Genomic DNA, 21,468 nt, shown 5'->3' on the forward strand with positions numbered 1-21,468 from the left:
CTAGTCGTACTTGCTGCTCTGGTTCAGGTCGTGTAGATTCAGACATGGATTTGGGGGAAAAACTACAAAGAATAAGAGGCAATGTTGGTATACCAGAATGTTTGACTTTTGGCTGAATTAAAGGACATAATTAGGACTAAAGAAAACACGTACTATTCTTATATCCCCTGGGGAATAAAAGCATGAGCTTTGTCATGAGATTTCTTAGGATACATACTCCGGTTTCCTCCTACATGCCATCAACTTGTGTGGGAGGCTGAGTTAATGCTCCAGAATTTCCTTAGATATGTTAATGGTTGTGAATTGTCCATGCGTGCCCTACGACTTGCCAAAACCAGTACAGCGTGTACCCTACACACCCCCCATAGTTAGCTGGTTTAGTCTCCAGTACCCCCATAACCCAAGTGATGCAAAAAGAATGAATTAAAGTTAATGCAATGAATGTGTCTCTGTACTAAAAACTGCCAAAAAAATCATTACAATAACAAAAACTATTTTGTAACAGTGAAGTTTCTTGACTGAGGTTGAACAAATTCTCAAATTACTTTTGAAATGATTTATTACCAAACGAATGTAATACCCACATCCAATGAGTTAGGGACCTACTGCCATTATTTACTCACCTAGAGATATGAGGAACATATCACAAATGATAATGTGCCATTTAATTAACTAATTTTCATTAATTTCTTTTTAAATGGTATGCCATTCAACTTTTTTTCTACAAGCACAAAAATATTTTTTAATCTCAAAATGAATTATATAGCTTTACAGACTTTTCCAGTTAAAACAGATGAAAATAGCAGCTGGTTTGCTATAAAAGTAGCATAAATACACAGCTATAGGAAAAAGTAAAGCTAGTGTTTGTCTCCTGAATAGTGTTCAGTATTCTTAGCAATCACATTCTAGAATAAAAGATTATAAGCCCCCATGCCACCCCTGAAACCATAAATTGGTGATGAAATTTATTAAACATTCACATTTGTATCTTCAATCAAAAATGCAATCTTTTCATTATCTGTGTTTTAGAGCGTCATGGGCGGATGCTACCCTGGCTCTCAGGGTCCATCTCTGAGGAGCTGGTTTCAGAGTCAGAATCGTCATTGGGATCACACATTGCAAGTTTTTCCCTTATTCCTTTATGAATGGTGCCGAGACGAATCTGCAGGCGTTGATAGTCAAAACGGCCACGCTTTTCTCCAAATGGGTCCTGAATGGGTTTGCAGAGGATATACAAACAGGATTAATCAATAATCAAATTGAATAAGCAAATTCTTTAATTTGTATTTATTGATGATTTATTTTTCTGTTTGTTTGTTGTTATTTGTGGACTTAGTGATGCATGAAAACTCATACTTGCATAATGTATTAAATAAAGGTATTCAATTAAAAAACTACATTGTGACGTTTGTATCATGTGAAATAATAATAATAATCGGACAAAGGCTTTGTCATCGTCAATGACTCGACAAAAGCCTAATTGTCATTATACTCAGCTGCGTATGACAAAATTGGTAGTGGTTCTCCACCAGGTGCGGATTCCCGGCAAAAGGCCCAAATAAGCGATAATTTCAGACTCGTTGGCATTCCACCGTGATAGATTACCTCTCGAGCACACCCAAAGTTTACCTCGCAGATGCCAACAGAGAAAGAAAAAAAACGGATCACATACCTCCGACTGACTCCTCACTTACCTTCGGTCAGCCAGTAGGAGGTAGTCACCGCCCAACGTCATGGTATCATGGTTTTAGGAAGAATACCATTTCCTTTCGTAATTTTAAAATAGATTTGCTTAGCAATAGGTGGCATTGATACTCACAACACATCTCTTTTGACAACTAATTATCGTCAGCGTTCTTTATTTAAAATTATTGGTGCGAATGAAATTAATAAACGGACCGTGTTATTCAGCGAGGAAAAACAGAAAATAAGAAAGTGCTGTTCGAGTGACTGATCTTGCAAGGATATCCAGAAGTAACCCACCTATTAGCATTGCTACGCTATTGAAGCAGAAGGAAGTATTGAAAGTTACGACTTCTTGGCAAGGCCTGTCGGTACTGAACGACGAGAAGGAGTGTGTTACAGCTTTGGAGGTCTATTTATGGCTAAGTTATAGTGAATCCATAATTTGAATTTGTTTAGATGTATGTTTACGTGCATGTGTTTGTGTGCTAACTTCACATTGTACTAAAACTATTTTTTTTGGCTGAATTTGACCGCCATGTAAAAAATAGACCAAACGGAGTACAGTCGTACCTTTACTTACGAATGCCCTCGGATATGAAATGTTCAGGTTCCGAAACCCATTGATAATCCCCAACATACAAAACATTATTCAAGGTACGAAATCCCCCCGAATGTAAATTTATTTCCTCTATTGTTAATCTATTTTTAAAATGTCCTGGTAACATTATTGTGGCCAGTTTTACTTTCGGTTAGAGCCTTTCAAAAGAACAACTCTCCTGACCGCGGTTTGTCTTCACCGTTTTCTATTTAAAATTATTGGAGTGAATGAAGTGAATAAATGGCCCCTGTTATTAATCAAAAAACAGAAGATAAGAGGGAAACGTGCGGTTGACTGATATTGTAAGACAATATGATGGGCCGTACACATCACCGAGGATCGCTATGGTATTGAAGCAGAAGGAAGTATTAAAAGAGACAACTCCTTGGCATAGCTTCTCTGTACTGGACGACGAGATGGAAAGACTCCGTTAGTCCTTTGCAGTTCTATTTAATGCTAAGTTGTTTTGAATTTGAAGTTGTTTAGCGGTGTGTTTATGCGCATATGTTCATGTGCTAGCATTAGCTTCCGCCTTACTGTAATGGACCAATGCACGAATGGAACATTTTTTTTGCATGATTGTTATTGATTTTATTATACATGAATAAAGGATTTTAATATCATTTTCTTTCATTTTTTTTGTTGTGTACATATGTCAAACAAAAGTGGGAGACTTTGATCATTGTTAAAGGGTTTAGTTGCTATTTTTCTGAGGACCATAGAAGGAATTACATAATTTACATATAAAGTAATTCTATACTTAAGAAATAGTCAAGTTACAAAAAGTTCTGGAACCAATTCATTTTCTAATTAGATGTACGACTGTAGAATCATCCTGACCCTGTCTATGCTTGTCCTTTTAGAAACAGAGACCCAGCGTGCAGATACCTGGTGGGTGAGTGGTTAGTTCGTCAGCCTCAATGTTCTGAGTTCGAGGGTTCAATCCCAGGTCTGGACCTTCCTGTGCAGAGTTTGAATGCTCTCCCCATGCTTGTGTGGGTTTTTTCTGAGTACTCTGGTTTTGTCTCATTTCCTAAAAATGTGTATGGTTGGCTGGTTGACCACTCTAAATTACCCCTAGGTATGAGTGTGAGCATTGTCTATCTCCTTTGCCCTGCCATTGTTTGGGGACCAATTCAAGTCCCCCCACCTGTAGTACCCGTAGTTTGACAGGAAATGCCTCCGGAACTTCCCATGACCCCTCTGAGGATAAGCAGTATGGAAAATTAATGAATTAATGTCTGTCTTCTAATAAATGCCTATTCTGTGAAAATGTGGGCTTAGCTTGTAGAAGCAGATGATTCATATATGCTGTGAAAATGGGTTATGTGTGCCTTAACTGTCAGAGTAAATCTAGAGTCACTTTTAAGTATTTCTTAATGAAATTATACCTTATATTGTGACATCGTTTAATGAATAAAAGTTTTCACCTTCAATTTCTGTCCTTGGAGATGCAGCCTCTCTTTGCAAATTCCTTCATAAAAATCATAATATTGTAGAAAAGACTTCTCCATCACACTCCTTAAATAAGCACACATCGACATGCAAGGGTCAGATTGTAAAATGACAAGAGCATAGAAAAGAAGCACAAAAGAGAAGGGAAATCAAATAGTCTTGCCACAAGGCTTCAGGACAGGGAATTTTGCCTTCCAACATGTCACACACAGCAACTCTCATAGTTTCATGACGGATACACTCATTGTAGTTCTTATTATCCCCAGGATGACGCTCCTGAAAGTTAAGGACAAATGGTCAGGATGTAACATAAAATGTGGTGCTAGTAAAAACTTACAGTACAGTAAATTTCTAGGGGCGGTCTGCGACAACGTTTAAGGCTGGGAGTTTTTTTTACACATCCTGAACTAATTTCAAATAACGATTATTGTCGTAAAATATTTTGCGAGTCAAAATCAAGGTTGAGGAATGGGTGCGACGCTCTTGTACAGTAGATGGCAGTATCTACTAATTGTTTCTTCCAATCTGCATTTAATCATTTTTACTGTGGGTGGCAGTATGCTACAAAAGTTTCTTCAATTCTGCCATTAATCAAAATGTGGAAATTCTAAGTTTTCTCTTTGAATAAACTGTGATTCATATAATACTTTTTTTTTAAATTGGTGGTGCTACATTTTTGGTTAATAGAAAAACTGGTACATTTTTGTTAAAATAATTTATGAGTAATTGACAATTTATATCAGGGCTTTACCTACAGAAAAAAAATCTTAACCAGCAGCACATTAAAAAAAACATGATCTGGCTGATTTTTGTATTGAGATTTTTTGTTTCATACTCCGAACCCTTATTTAATTAAACACTTGAACACGTTTTATGTGGTCAAAAAAAGCAAAGTTGACGTAAAATATTCAGAGTAATTAGTCGTTCATTTTGGCTTCATGTTTACCTAAAACACATCCAAAACATAACATTGCTATTATGATTAATAGGAATTGTAACCGTTGCAGTAATAGTCCGCCAAAGCTCGCCATTTGCTCATCAGTTTTAATATATCTTAATACCTTCGTTTTTTACTTTACTTTGTACTTAATACTTTTTACTTTAATATTTATACAACTTTCTTTGTTCTGTTAGTCAGGCTTCTTTCTGCTTTCTGCTACTTCTTTTTGGAACCATTCAGCCTATGTCGTCATACACATGGGACTAGCTGTTAAAATACGCAGCAGAAGGAGCAACACCTCAATACCGCTGGGGATTCGGAGCTGGACAAAAGTGCCGGGAGACTGTACGGTCTAACTTGTAACTGTGTCTTTTTTTTTTTTTTTGTATCTGCATTACCTCCCTTTTTGCTACTGTCACGGTGAAATTTCCCAAATATGGGGTGAATAAAGTTATGCAATCCAAACTATAGTAGAAGATAGTAGTATGGATTAGGTAGAGGCTCTTGTAGAAAAGTGAGGAATTAATATGATCAAGAAGAGCACAGAATAAACAGATGTGTAAAGGAGAAAATCCCAGGCAGAACAGTGAAGATAAAAGGATTTACTCTTATAGTACCACTGTCATACAAGTCCTGAACTATTCTGACATACTACTCTGCTACTCCAGGAGGCCACAGCTTCCTCCAAGCAAAACTTCAAGCTCACAACGAAGAACATCGGTGTAAAAACCACAAGAGAATCTTGAAACGTTTAGAGTTGCTGCCAGCCCATCGAAGGCACTCGGCAACAGCTTCTTGCAAGAATACGTTTAAGCAGACAACGGCGCTCAAAGAAACATGGAGAGTTGTTGTGAGACAGCCAATGAGAGCCCAGTAGAGTGGAGTATAGATATAAAGTTTTGATCCTGAACCCTTAAATATCAATCATTACTTCGGGTTTGGGTCGAAATTTCCACTGGAAAAAAATGTATACTAAAACGATGTGTGGATACTGAATGAAGGAATACATGTCATAAAATAAATGAGCAATTATGGGTAAAACAGAGGTGCTGTAATGTAATTGCAATTGGTGGCAGAGCCACAGAGCCAGAGCATACTCTGCGCACGTCACGTGAACGCCGGAAGAAGTTAAGGATAAAGGAAACACGCACAGGTACCGGTAAGAGTGAATTTTGGAAAAGCTTAAAATGACCTCTACTTACGGAATTAATTGGTTCCAGAACTTTTTTCGCAACCTGAAAATTTTGTGAGTAGAGATGTACTTTACATGTAAATTCTCTAATTCGTTCCATCATTCTCAAACAATTACAAACTAAAGGCTTTAAAATTGGTCATAGTGTCCCCATTTTGTAGGAAAGATGTGAGGAAAACATCCAAAAATTAAAGTAAATTAAAATGATTTATTAATGTCTTTAAAAAAATAAAGCAAATGAAAAGGTGCCCTGCGCTGCTGAAATAGTTCCCTCCGTGGCCGTTATAATGGTAGATGTGGCACCCGCATTTGTTCGCCAGATGGCGGCAAAAGCCTGTTCTCCCATGGGCGAAAGCTGCCCTCTTTGTAGCAATACATTTTCGAACTTTACGTGCGTGTGTGTGAGAGAAAACATGTGCCGCACTGCATTTGTATGTTTTTTAAGTGCTTAACACAAGACATGAGAGGCTGTTAATCTTTGTAGCACACTACTCTTTTTGCAGGATCTCTTTTGTAAATAAAATATATATATACGAGCTCTGGGGGGAGCGTTGCATTTTTCCGTTTTTTCCCCGTTATTCGATGCATAATACAAAGTGAACAACAATGGATCCAAAACACACCGGTAGAATGAAGTTGTGCAAAGAAAAGGCGAACGTCAACAATCAATATTAAGCATGAAATAATTGAAAAATATGAGTGGATTACGTGTCATAAAGCTTGCTCTTCGTTATGGATGATATCGTTTCACTTGGAAATTCCTTGGGGCTGGAGGTTAACGTGGCAGATGTGAATGACCTAATCGCCGAACACCACGAAGAACTGATAACACAGGATTTAAACGACCGCAGGAGAGTGAACATTTGGAGGTGTTGCGGGAACTCAGTAGCGAAGAGGAGGTGGTAGAGGGGGACCGCCTGGCTACAAAGGATACCAAAGACATGCTAGCGAAGCAAGAAGTTTTCGAATTTTGTAGAAAAGAGGCACCATGACCGCGTTATCGTATTGTGAGGACATCTTTTTCGTTTTAAAAACTCCCGCTGAAAGTCCGGGTGGAGTCAACCCGGAGAACAAAGGTAAAAAAATAAAATAAAAAAAAATTAGAATTCAGTTTTGTGTGAAGTTACATTAAACGTATGTTTGAGTGTGTCTGAATATTTTAATCCAAGTTCATTTAAATTTGTTTGTTCTCTTACGCGTACGTTGCCGTGGAAAGCCCCACCCCTTCTCTCTGTCCATCTGTCTCTCCCTCCGCAAAATCTGTCCAATTTTAATATAGTATTAAACACATTTTATTACTATTAGACCACTAGTTATGCGTTACTTTGTTAATAGATGGCGAATTAGAAGAAATAAAAAAAATCTAATCCAATATCTTGTTTTTGTTTTTCAGAGGGTTGGAACAAATTACTTTGTTTCTAGTTCATTTCTCGGCTCTGATGTACAGCTCCAACGACTTGCTAATGCTTTCCACTCAGTGATATTTACGTTTTTGTTTAATTTATTTCATCATGTTTTTTACAGTGCTTTTTACATGTTTTTTACGAAATGTTCGTTCGAGTTACGAGAATATCGACATACAAGGTCAATCCCAGAACGAATTAAGCTCGTATTTCGAGGTACCACTGTAAAATGAAGTTCATAATGTTTACAGAAACGGAGCAATAATTACTTAAACAGAAGTAGGCAAGTGCATAAATTTAGGCTTTTGGTGAATATATAGCACTAATAACTCTTTGCATCTTCTCTGAAGAGAGGCAACATGGGAGCCTCTAAACAACTGTCAAATGACCTGAAAACAAAGATTGTTCAACATCATGGTTTAAGACAAGGGTATAAAAAGAAAATCAGAGATTTCAGCTGTCATTTTCCACTGTAAGAAAGAGAGTAAATGGAATACCACCTGTGTGCGTGGCCGGTCTACTTACTTTTTGTTTAGCGTTTTATCTTTACAGTGATACCTCGACATGCGAGTGCCCTGACATACAAGCAATTTGAGATACAAGTAAAATTTGGGGCAAATATTCATCTTGAGATACGACACACATTTAGATATACGAGCATACAGCGGATGCGAGAGGCTGTTCATAAGAACATTATGGGCACTGTCTTTCTGGTCGCAACTGCCTCATGTAATGTCTCTCTGGTCGCAACTCCCTCGTGTAATGTCTCTACGAGCACTGGGAGGAGTGTTGCATTTTAGCATTTTTTTTTTGCATGTTTTTTTTTCCCGGTAGTCAGTGGGGATAGCGTATGTACTACTCCTTGTTGGCAAGTGGTGGTGTGATATCATATACGGTCAATTATTTCAAAATAGAGAAAAGATACAGTGGTACCTCGAGATATGAGCATAATTTGCTCCGGGACTGAGTTTGTATGTTGATTTACTCATAACTCAATTAAATGGTTTCGATAGAAATGAACTAAAAACAAATTAGTTCGTTCCAACTGAAGAATTTGACATATTTTACTCATTCTTTTTAGTATAGCTGTTTCATTTTGATATCACATTTTACTCATTCTTTTTGTGGCGGTCTTGTTTTAGTATCGCCACTGAAGGGTTCAGCTCCTGTTCTCAATTCAATTACAATATGAACAGAAGGATGGGTCCGAGACTCCTCGACTACAATGTTAACAAAAGGCTCTTCCTGAGATTCTTATTTCAAGGTGGGATTCACACTGATAAGAGACCAGATGGAGGACTTCAAAGGGCAGAGGAACAAAGAGCAGGGCAGAGGGTCGGGACTTTATAGGACCAGCGGGGACAGAGGTCTGGATGATGTGGATTCAAGGCTGGAAGATGTGGAGCCCAGAGAAACCCCCCTCACAGCAGCCCTGGACCAGCCCACATCTCATTATTAATCAGCGAATGAATATGCATTTTTGTTGGACTATAACTGGGCAAACCCGGGTTTGGACAATGTCTTTTCCATCCTCCGCTTTAGGACATCAACACTCAGCGGGCTTATTCTATGGGAGGGAGACCCGGAGCTCTGTATGAATCAATATGAATGGAATAAACCATCTGTGGATAAACTCGCTCAACCCTGGTTTGTCTCCTCCGATGCTGAACACGCTCCATTGTTAGACTGGAGACTACAGAGTTAAGGAATTGGAGTCAGGTGAAATAGTTTAGTCTAACACAACCCTCTGAAAAACACCCAAAACAGGATATTGGTTTGGAAAAACATTTTTATCTGTTCTAATTTGCCATCTTTTAACAAACTAACAAATAACTATGGTTTATTAGCACTACAATGCATTTAATGGTACTAAAATTAGACAGATTTCGCAGAGGGGAAAGAAAGAAGGACAGAGAGAGGAGACACTTTTTGCACAGCAACACGCTCGTAACCCGTAAAATAATTTAAATGAAGTTGGATTACGATGCAGACACACTCAAAAATAAATTTAATTTAACTTTACACTAAACTTAATTCCAATTTTGTTTTAAAGGTAAAAAAAAAGTTCTTCTGCTGGGTTGGCTCCATTTGCCCAGCCTCCACCATGACTTTCAGCAGGTTTATAAAAGGAACCTATCCAGTGTTATTTGCTTTTGTCTTCCCTTCAAAATATTCCGAAAATGATGCACACAAATGTCCTCACAGTAGGATAACACACGACCACTTCCTAACTTGCCCAGGAAGTAGTACTCCTCTCATAGTGGCGAGCAAGCTCAGGCATTCATCACTAACGGGAAAAAAAAACAACGCACAAATGCAACGCTCCCCCAGGGCTCGTACACGAGGGAGTTGAGGGGAAAGACAGTGCCCATGATGTTCTTATGAGCAGCCTCACGCATTCGCTATATGCTCGTATGTTAAAATGTGTCTCCTATCTTAAGACAAATACTTGCTTGAAATTTTACCCGTATCTCAAATTGCTCGTATGTCGGGGCACTCGTATGTCAAGGTATTACTTGACTTTAATTCCACATTTACATGAATGTTTTGTGTGGGGAAATCCTCATACATGTGGTTAAGTTGAATTTCATTAACTTTCCTATTTGCCAATGCAGTATGCATTTCATGAGTGTAGGTGGCAGTAGGTTCTTTGCATATCTCCTCCATTGTAGAACAATTTGACCTAATGGCACTTAAATAAATTTTGCATAATAATTTGGAATGCAGTGTAGTGTAGAATTGTCCTATTCTGCTTGATCGTTTGTATGTATGATTTGACAAAAAGGCGGTGCGCACTGACTGACGCAGCAGCTTTATGCTCTCCAGTTTGGTGTCGGTCGTTATCCTACATTTGCCAAGATTTAATCACTATCGGAAGGAGATGCGATATATCCGATTTCACAACATACTACCAACAGACCTGCGATATCCCCGAGGAAATCTTGAGACCTCCGGGATCTCCATGGATAGTGATAGGTCTGAAAATACAACTTCAGGAGCAGGCTAAGAACGAGTGAGATCAATTTAAATAGGAAATAGGTTTATTACCGGACTGCAGGATGGTTGGAGAATGCTCCAACAGCTGTTAGCCTCTCACAGCCTGCCTTCCTCGCAATTCTCTCTGACTCAACACTAGGTCAGTCTTTATATAGGAACTATAGGGTAATATTTCTAAGACAGTGATGTCAGACAGAGTTTATGTAAACATAACTTTATATTCCACAATACAAGGAAACAATTGCAAGGCCAGCTAGTTAGCTATCTTACAATTCGTGGTGCGAACAAACAATTGCAAGGCCAGCTAGTTGGCCTATCTTACATTCCACTGTCGTAACAAACACTTGTAAAACCAGTTTGGCCACATTGGCTCGACATGAACAAACAATTATTAAGCCAGTTGGCAGGTCTACCCCAATAATAGCCAGCTCACTCAAAGTACATCGAAGACGGCGAAGAAAGAGGAAGCGAAAGCGTGGATGCCGGGCGGGCTTTGCTGCTTAACTAAAACAACAACCACACCGAGCACCGCTTCCTAGTATCTTTATGACCAACGCCCGATCCATCACCCACAAAATGGATGGGTTGGAACTTTGAATTGCTACCAACAGCTTTGTTAGGAACTGTAACATTATTTTCATCACGGAAACGTAGCTACACCCGCATATCCCGACGCCGCGGTGTCACTAGCTAGCCGAACGCTTTTTCGTAACGATCGTTCAAAAGAATTAACAGGCAAAGGAGGACTTTGCATGTTTATACACAATGATTGATGTCGTGACAATAGGATCATTGACACTCACTGTCCCCGGATTTAGAGCTATTGGCAATCCAATGTAGGCCCTATTATTTCCGATAGAGCTAACGGTCGTCATGGTAACGGTTATCTATATACCTCCGAATGGGATTGTTAACACGGCACTTAACCTCCTGCTAACGGCTGTAAACAAACAACAGCTTGACCACCCCGATGGAGTCTTTATTTTCCCTGGTGACTTCAACAAAGCGTGTTTAAAGACTGATTTATTCAATACGTAAAATGTAATACCACAGAAGACAAAACTCTTGACCATGTCTATGCTAACATCGAAAATGCTTATAAAGCCACTTCCCACCCTTACCTAGCTGGATCAGATCTGCCTATCTCTCACCCCCGCTTACACTCCACTCCGGAGGCTAACAAGATCACAAATAAAGTTAATAAAAAAACTTGGCCCAATACGCTTTTTCTCAGCTGCAGGACTGTTTTTCCTGCACCAATTGGGAACTTTTCGAACGAGACAACCTCCATGACAACCGGGCACTTTACTTTGCTACATCAAAATCTGCATTGACAAAGTCACTATAAATAAACGTATACAGGTTTTTCCTAACTAAAAAGCCTGGATAACCAATGAGACACAGGCGCTCATCAAATGCCGTAACACCACTTTCAGATCAGGGGACAAGATAAAATATAGTACTGCCAGAGCAGAGCTGAAGAGGCATTAAAAAGGCCAAGCCAGCATGTACTAAGACAATTGAGGAGCACTTCACAGAAAATAACCCAAAGAAGATGTGGCAGGGAATACGACATATAACCAACTACAATAACAATAATGTCTGTTAACGCAGATGCCTCACTAGCGGAAGAACTGAACCGTTTCTTTGCCCGCTTTGAGACTGACAAATAAGACACAGTCTCAACACCCCCACCACCACCCTGCAGCAATACACTGAAGTTCCGGGAACAGTAAGGTAGACTGGTATTGCGGTCTGTGAACACCAGGAAGGTTGCTGGCCCAGATGGAGTACCTGGAAAGTAACCAAAGCCCTGGCCGGACGTTTGGTCACCGGACATTTGGTCGCCCGGAAGTTTGGTCGCCCGGACGTTTGGTCGCCCGGACGTTTGGTCGCCCGGACGTTTGGTCGCCCGGACGTTTGCTCGCCTGACGTTTGCTCGCCTGACGTTTGGTCCCAGTTGGTCCTCGGTCTTTTGGTCGCCAGTAAAATGGTGACAGAGAGTAAGTACTGTTGAAAACAGCTCTCAACAAGAGTTTCATATCTAAATATCTACTGTTGGTTCATGAGAGAGGTTAATGTCAAAGTACCATTTAATATCTTAGTTCTGTTTAATATCTTAGTACTGTTTAATGACCAAGTACTGTTTGATATCCAAGTACTGTTTAATATCCAAGTACTGTTTAATTTACGAGGGCTGGCAATGTCATCCAGTGAAGGCAGAGAGCAGCCGATTATTTTCTGGCCAGTGTTGATCACCCTCTCAAAGGCCTTTCTGTCTGCTGCCGTGCTTCCAGCGTACCACACTGTAATGCAGTATGCCAGGATGCTCTCCACAGTGGGTCTGTAGAAGGTTACTAGAAGCTTAGTGTCCACGTTGTTCCTCCTGAGTACCCTCAGGAAAAAGAGTCGCTTCAGGTCCTTCTTCACCACTGCCGTGGCGTTGGTAAGACCAGGAGAGCTTGTCCGTGATGCGGACGCCCAGGGGCCCTGTCTACGCATACTCCATTCATGAGGAGTGGGGCCAGATCTGTGCTGCGTTTGCGAAAGTCCAGGATTATTTCTTTAGTTTTAGTGTGAGATTGTTCACCAGACATCACAAAGACAGTTTGTTGACCTCATCTCTGTAGGCTGACTCATCCCCTCCTGAGATGAGTCCGACCACAGTGGTGTCATCGGCAAATTTGATGATGGAGTTAGACTGGTGGGTCTGTGTACAATCGCATGTGTACAGGGAGTACAGGAGAGGACTCATTGCACAGCCTTGGGGGGAGCCAGTGCTCAGTGTAATGGAGGAAGAGAGGTACCAAGTCTAACAGTTTGTGGACGGTTGGTTATGAAGGATAGTCCAAAGTGGGAGAGTTTGTCAGCCAGAATGCCCAGTATTATAATGTTGAAAGCTGAGCTATTGTCAATGAAAATCATCCTCAGGTAGTTACCATGGTGCTCCAGGTGGCTCAGTGCCGTGTGTAGAGCTACGGTGATGGCGTCCTCGGTGGACCTATTCGGTCTATAGGCAAACTGGTGAGGATCAACTGAGGCAGGGATTGTATCCCTGACATGGCGGGCGACCAACTTTTCAAAGCACTTCATGATCGAAGGCAACAGTGCAACAGGTCAATGATCAGATCAAGCTGTCAATGGTTGGCTTTTTAGGGACAGGGATAATGTTGGCAGATTTCGGACAGGATGGGATGGATTGTTGCAGCATCATTCCTTGTGTATGTACATGCAAAGTGCCCCTCCTCCCCTTTGCCGCCATCTTGGATCATTCAAAAAATAAACCATAAATTGCATAAAACTCACTCACTGCCTGCCATTGGTCGCTCAGGGTGCCGCCATCTTACATAGGGCGCTGCCATCTTACCGAGTTAAACATGCTCGAACTGGCCCGACACAAGGAGCCTTGAAACGTGTTTGTAGTGTTCACCCTCAGCACATCCAGATCGTTGTTTAGGCTGATCGAAGGTCTTGCGGTCAATCATACAATATCAGCCTTGATACCTGCGCAATGTGTATCTCATGCTATTATTGCACCCAGAGACTAGTGAAAACTAGACCGCTACAGACACACTTCCTGGTTGTACTGCTCACATGACTTCCTTTTAAAATTTGTCTATGTACAGGCAACACCCTGTCGGAACACAAAAGATTTTGAAGGTTTAGCAACATGATTGTACATGTATGACCCTTAATGGACTGCTGACCAATCCGAGAACTCTTCGGTTTGTTTTCAACTTGTCTAATAATGCTTAGAAGGCAGAGTTTTGGTAATTCTATTACTCCTCTGTCAAGTTAATAACTCTTTGGCTTTGAACAAGTGGCTTTTCTACTGGAGTTCTTATATGGGAATTAACACGCAGTGAACCATTAGAAATAGGGAGTTAACAGGTGTTTTAAATTGCAGAGTTCCTAGAGACTCCATGGAAAGAATCGAGACTGGTTGTCTTCATCATGCCACAAGACAAAAATAAATATTTGGTAGAAAAAAAAGTGAGTCCTGAAGAACATGATTCTGTGGAGATTTTACCATACACGTTCAAACTGGAGACAAAACGAGTGAGAGTGTGCTGGACCTGGATGGATCTTTGGCCCCATTAACATCGGATATATCCAGTCAGCTCACCGCTTGGTCAAACGGATATATATCAGCTAAATTCATGTTGGGGTTCCAACACGATTTATTAACCCCTCTTTACGATAAAACTATTACATTTCTTGGAATAAACAACAACAAATGTTGGTCATCATAGCAATGAAGCAAGGGTGCAGCGCATTAAAAAGCCTAGCTTCCGCAACTTCTCGTCCAGTAACTAATTCTGGCTTTCAAGCCAACATTAAAATGGAAATAGAACTCTGTAATATCCGTTTTTTGGTTTATTATTCAGTAAAGTATCCCAAGTTGATAAAAAAAAATAATGAATTGAAATGAAAACAGTCTACAGAGTTTACCTGTTCAAATCCTGGTTCATTGTGATAAGGTTTCTCTGTCATCAAAGATTGAATTGATATGAGGACAGAGGAGATGCTTTGAGCAGGACTCCACGCTGGTCCTGTCCATGTTCTGCACAAGAATGCATATATGCATTATCAAGTCATTATCTTTATGAAAATCTAAAATATAATATAAGGATATAATATAAATTAAGAGTTTCAGAGTGCAGCAAGGTAAATGTATTTTTGAAAGTGTTTTGATGATCTAGCAAAAAGTAATTTTGTGCAGTAAGACAATACAGATACGGCAGGATGGACAGAAGAAAAACAACAATACACACCTCAACCTCAAAATCTCTACTTATGAACAAATCTACAGGTTACAAAACGCCTCAATGGGATTTTTTTCTATTAGGATACAGACAAAATTCAAGGTACAAAACATATTCTGGGAGAAAAAAAGTTGTGGTTAAAAAAAAACAATCAAACATACAAAATGTAAATAAACTTCTAATGTCTTAGATTTTATTTTCAATTGGGCATGATAGAATTACTCTCCAACACCTCGCTGGCCTCCAATTAACAGTGCCCCAGCTGACACTTTTGGTGTGCCTTTGACCACCGTTTGTCGTCATGGATTTCAACAGTTTTTCTAGAGTGATTAATGTAATATTATTTTTTTATTTTTCTTAATGGAACCCAAGACAGTTAAATTCCTTTAAATTCATAATTTAAAGTTGTTATGTTGTGTGTTGGCATGTTTTGTCAGTTGTCCAATGTTTGCCTCCTCCTCTCTCACTTACGCAGTCACCTTTACAAAAAACAATAAATGTTTATTTATTTTGATGACTTGATAATTTCCTTAAGTTTATTCCTCTTTTTGTATGTTTCTCACATATTTCATAAAACATAGGAATAATCTTTTCTAATGCGTTTAGTTAGTATTATTGGGGACACTGGAACAAATTTGTGCTTTTACATGGAAAGCATGTATCTACAAAAGATTCAAGTGGTAAAACCACTTCTTGAACCGATTAATTTTGTAAGTAGAGGTACAAGTGAATGAAGCTTCGTGAGTGCATGCGTGGTTTGATGAGTGAAGGAGGTTTGAAAATACAGAGAACAATAGTTTAACCCTATCTACTACAAGTAAATCATATTTAATAACCTAATTGATTGCTGGTGAAGACAAAAGCCTTGTAATGTACAGACCACGTCAAGCCATGAAGCAAAAGCAATAAAATGTTTCTTTAGCCTTTTAGCATCTTTACTGATTGATTGGCAGACTCCAAAAGTAACTTTAGCCTTAAGACAGCCTTTGCATCAGCATTTATTTACATCCTTTCGGTTTCGTCTGGTGGGTTTAATTATCAGAAAATGTTTTATTGCTTAAATTCTATTATCACAGAAGTGCTGCGTTCAGTGGTTTGGACACATTTGAGAAGTTGTAGACCTGAATTAATGATACTATTGTGGAATATTGTGGCGCCCGATAGTCTTGATAATATCATGTGTTTATGTGAGCAAACATCTGGCTGACTGACCAAGAAAGATATTGGACATTGTGTTTTGGCCAAGACGATGACGAAAGAGAGCAGCTGTCCATGTTTTCACTGTACTGTGTTCTGCCTATAAAAGATGCCGGCCCAGATGCCTCCTGTCTGGAACTGGGGCATAGTGTGCATTTTCTTCAAACTCCAATAATTTGTGTGACGGAACCGTGAGCCAGAGAGGCATTGTATGCTGACTGCTCCGCGCGCACCATATTACGGAACTACGGCCGAAAAAGGGTAAGATTTCTTACCAGTTGATTGGCCATGCGGTGCATGTGTGAGTGGCTGGTATCAAACCTGTAGTTCTAATTGTAATAATTATAATTGTAAATTCCCAGGTGAAAAAGGACTTGCGTTGAAAAATATAGGAGGGAAGAGCTCACTTGACCAAAAAGGCTTTCTGTGTATTTTATAAAAAAGACTCGAGTCCAGCTGTTAGTCAGCTGATTGGAATCTCATTGGAAGGAAGGAAGGAAGGAAGGAAACGATTACTAAAGAGGGCAGCTGGCCCGCGGCAGTCACCCCTAGTCGGTTTTCTCATGGGAATACCCGAGATCTTTTGTTCCGAAAGGTAACCCATGTATGAGTGTTCAAACCAGCTTGTGCTTGAGAAATCAGTCATACAGTCGCTAGGAGAACAGACTCAAATATTGTGAGTGTCAATGTGTACTTCAAGTAAAAAATGTTAGGGGCTGCCGTCTGTGCGCAAGTCTCTGAGTACATGCGCGTGGGAGTGTGTGTCTTTGCCAGACGACAGGCAAAGAAGAATTAAGGCATTAAACATAACAAAACGCTTCGTAAACGTAGGAACTTAGGTTTATGTAGAAAATAAGTGTTTAAAATGTATTGTTAAAAGAAGACGGCAAAATACTGGCAGTGGGCGACATCAAAGCAATGTGATCAAGAGTTCTGGGAATACCAACAATATGGACTTGTGGGCAACATTGATGAGGGAATATCCAATTATGATTGATTCCAGAGCCCTGAAAAGACACCTGATCACCAATATGGAAAACCCCGCCAGATACATCAGTTGGTAGTTCAAAAGGTGGAAACAAGAAACAGAAGAGGTTGTTGACAAGTCCTCTTATGATGAATCTATTCAGAACGAGCCATGGCCACTCCAGTGAGAAGCAGACTGGAGGGTGTTGGTGGACTAGCGTCAAAGTCAAAGCAAGAGTTCTGTGAGCATGCGTTGGAGTATGCCGTCAAAAAATACAGACGGAATGAACAACGGCTGAAGGACCAAGACAACAAACTGCAAAGGAAAGTAGCTGCAGCTTGAGGAACTGTCCACCAAGAACAAGAGAGGAGTTCTAGCCTCAGCCGAAGAACTCTAGCCAACCACGGAAACACCAACTCTGTCAGGAGCTGCTCGTTTGCCCGTCCTGGCTTGACGTCATTTCACCACCTGAAAACAATCCTTGATTACATGCTGATGTGTGTATTTAAGTGCGACGGAAATGGTAGTCACTGTCGGATGGACTGCGCACGTCCATGATGTAACCTCCTGCGCGCCACGCCGTGACATAGCATACGGCGCTACATGGTATAATTCTAGATGCTTCGGTTCTGTTACTTTTGGGATATTCAAGCCCTTGTTGTTTAGTAAACTTTGTTTGAGTTATTAAAACCTACCAGCATGAGATCAGCCCTTCCCGTTTCTTCCTACGTTCCCACAAATGGGTTTGACTTTCCCCGGTCGCGCCATGCTAACATGGCGCGACTGTAACAACCTACATCTCCAACAGCCGTGGCAGTCCTGACCCCTCCACTCATCATTGTGTATGCCCAGCAAGCAAGTTCTACAGTCAATGAGGCGGCATCAGGCGGCATCGAAGGGCAGAGCGAGGAGAAATCAGCAGCATCCTTCTAATGAGGACTTCGGCTACGCACCTGGGTACCCAAGGTTGACAAGGGCAGGGGAATCAGTGTATCAGTGAATCAGTGGCCAGCCGGGGGAGGAAACCGGAGTACCCGGAGGAAACCCAAGCAGGCCCGATGAGAACATACAAACTCCACACAGGTGGACGTGACCTGGATTTGAACCCTGGAACCCAGAGCTGTGAGGCCAATGTGCTAACCACTCGTCCACCAGGCCGCCCCCAGAGAAAAACTTTTAAAAAATTAGTTATTCCAATTTTAAGTCACAAAATATGGGTATGCGTCACACACCAGGCCGCCCCCAGAGAAAAACTTTAAAAAAATTAGTTATTCCAATTTTAAGTCACAAAATATGGGTGTGCGTCACACACGGGTGTGCGTCACACACGGGTACAATATATTGACCGCAACTAAATTTTTTGAGGGAGAACTATTATCACCCCATTTTGATGCACAAACAGCTAATAGCATAAGGTTAAAATTTATACAAACGGTAAACATGTTAGTTTGTGTGTGGGTGTTTTCAATGTGTCATGGTGTTACCCATTATTGCATTACTGGCAAACAATGGGTTAGTCAGAGACACTGGCATGGTAGTTGCTCCTGCTTACTTACTGTCGCGACTAATGGCTGCAGTTTTGTCTCCAAATCTATCGCATCCATCTTAACTAGGGCACTGACATGTAAACCTAGTTAAACGAGCTTTGACTAGCCAGACGCGAGTAGCCTTGATTTTGAAATTAAACAAAGTTCCACTTTGATTGATATAAATGTCCTATGTTTTCCATTGTTTTCATTGAAAAGCCGGTTATATCGTTCTTTTCGTTCAGGAACCTAGGCGGACAGCTTGGGGTCCTATAGTTGTAGTCTTTAGTAGAGAGCCCCGCCAACGTTTGATTCATTCTTCATCAAAGTTCACTGGAATGTGTTGTTAAAAAAGATTGCTCAACATAATCAATTACTTGGATTTTATATAAAAGACGCTGAAGAATCATCTGTTTACCTTCGTCTCACTCTCTGAGTATCTGGGTAGATGAGGCAATGCTAAGCTAAGCTTTTGATTCATACAGTATCTCAGAAATACCACTTATGATGCTTTTTCTTCAGATTGTATCTTCGAAGGAACATATTTTGCCTCTATATTAAAACCAAGAAAATGGAGGTGAAAATTGGGAATCAGTGGGGTGGCTTATACTTGAGAAATTGTAAATTTCAAAACATTTCAAGGAAATTTTCAAGGTGCGGTTTATATGTATGATATAATGACAATTGGCCTTTTGTCGAGTCGATGAAGACAAAGCCTACATCATCAATCATCATCGTCATCATCAATCGTCGTCGTCATCATCATCATCCGTGCGGCTTATTTGCGACTAAATACGGTGATCAGTCGATCGGATATTGAGGTGGAAAAGGTTTGGGAATTTGGAATCGATTTCTGAAATTGCCAATAAGCCCTTTTCAAGGATGGTAGCGCCATAGTATGGCAGAAATACTTCATTGAATTAAACTTCAATGAAAATGCAGCAGCAAAGTCCAAATTTTAAACTTATGGTGTGGATGAACAAATAAGATGCTCTGCAAAATGGGGATTTTGGGAGCACTGAGGAAAAAATCAAATTTGTCGATAAGCTTTCTTGGGGGAGGGGCTTGCTATATTGACTCATGGGAAGTCTCATGTCTCAACAATGCTGGTTTTGGGCTGGGTGCAGTGCCACTATACAACTTTAGGTTTATTTGTTTTCTAAACATAAATCTTTTTGAAGGGATTGTTTGATCTGTGCTCGGTATAAACCTCAGGGAAATAAATGCAAAGGCCTGGTTAATCCCCCAAATCAATGTCTATTTTAAAGACTCTATGGAAATTATCAAATTAAATGACAGTGAAGGGAAGAAGTATTGTCTATTCATTGTAGATGTATTGTTCCACTGGTTTGAAATTTTCCAACATTTTTTTTATCTACCATACACTGGCATTATGGATTACGCAATGGGAATTAGATAACGAGGCAAATTAACCTATGTTGGGAAATGTTTGGAGAAGCACATCATATTTAAGTTAGCAGAAGGAGATTGTGCTTCTTAACAGCAAATAGACCAACAGTGGATGCAGGAGACTGGGTCCTCATCTGGAGCAAAGAGAGGAAGCACTGGTACGACCCTTAGAGTTGCCGACCAACCAGCAGACATGAAAAGAGCTGTGCATCCAATCTTTCGCACTGTTGAAGTACAGGTGATGTTTTTTTTTTCCTGCTTCGCATTTCTGTCTGTCGCACCTTCTCCAGTGCCGACGGGAGAGATGCAAGGTCATCAGCCACGAACCATGTTTCGTTGATTTTTCGCTCCTTTAATCCCGGAACATCTCCTAGACTCGGAGCAGCGACAGAGACGTCTCCCTGTCACCCCCTGCAGCTGATAACTGTTGGCTCCTGCAGGCGTTGTTGGGGCTGTTGTTTACCGAACTCCTGTCCTTCCTCCTCAGCCAGAGCCAAACTGCCTTTCTATGTCTTCTCTGCCAGCTTTTATGGCCTTCTCGGGTTGACTCCTGTCACTCCTGCATCCATCAGAAGGTGTGTTGTTGACAGCCGAACATAGTCTCGGCAGCCAACCTTGACTGCACTTTCAGCCAATTTCTTGGCACTCAGCTTCTAGCTCCAATTATTTGGCCTTTCTTGCGCTTGAAAGCAGCCTCAATCCTTTCCTCTGATGATGCTGTTGTTGTTGTTGTTGTTGATGATGCTGTTATTTCTATGAGGTGCACTGGCTTGGAGGACCATACCACAATGTCTGGGCGGAGTGATGTACTGATGCTCTCCATGGCGAATCGGAGCTGCCGGTTGAGGTCAATGCTCGTGTCCCACTCCTGAGCATGGGAAAGGGGCTTTAGTGTCTCTCTTGACCTGGTGTGTCCCCCCTTACCCCCTTTCTGTGACGAAGTTGGCGTGTTTCCCTGCTGGTGGTGATTTTTTGCTGCTCTGGCTATGTCTCTCCAGCACTTCAGCTAGTTTCCTCAGGACCTTATTGCGTGTCGTAGGTTGCGTGAATAAAGAAGCTGATCCTTGCTCATGGCATCTTACATAGGTCACACCAACTGATGTTTCGGTTCACAACTCCCTCTCAGGTTATCCAGCTTCATTGTCGGCACTGCGACACGACCTTCATCTTGTAGCACTCTTCCCCCATCCTTGTCACATCTGCCACCACCATCTCCTTACTCTCTTTAAGATTAGCTTTGAACCAGAATCGGGGTGCTTCTCCCCATCCTAGCCCTGCTCTTCATGCCTGGACTCTGCCCATGATCTCCAAATGATGCAGTCTACTGAGTG

General features: G+C 40.8%; 1 protein-coding gene across 5 annotated transcripts in view; it reads right to left on the reverse strand.

Annotated features, from left to right (window-relative positions):
• Window positions 1-541: 541 nt before the first annotated feature.
• ube2z (ubiquitin-conjugating enzyme E2Z) overlaps window positions 542-21,468 on the reverse strand; it is a 56,676-nt gene continuing 35,749 nt past the window's right edge. For 4 of the 5 annotated variants that reach the window (XM_077733907.1, XM_077733910.1, XM_077733908.1 and 1 more), the window contains 4 exons: window positions 14,724-14,835; window positions 3,903-4,015; window positions 3,715-3,805; window positions 542-1,210 (listed from right to left, as the gene is read on the reverse strand). In XM_077733907.1, coding sequence (XP_077590033.1) covers window positions 1,034-1,210; window positions 3,715-3,805; window positions 3,903-4,015; window positions 14,724-14,835 — 493 coding nt within the window. In that variant the 3' untranslated portion in view covers window positions 542-1,033. The remainder of the gene's footprint in view (window positions 1,211-3,714; window positions 3,806-3,902; window positions 4,016-14,723; window positions 14,836-21,468) is intronic. The other variant, XM_077733911.1, reaches the window with a different exon arrangement.

This window comes from Stigmatopora nigra, chromosome 15 (assembly GCF_051989575.1).
Source record: "Stigmatopora nigra isolate UIUO_SnigA chromosome 15, RoL_Snig_1.1, whole genome shotgun sequence".
NCBI classification, from domain to species: domain Eukaryota; kingdom Metazoa; phylum Chordata; class Actinopteri; order Syngnathiformes; family Syngnathidae; genus Stigmatopora; species Stigmatopora nigra.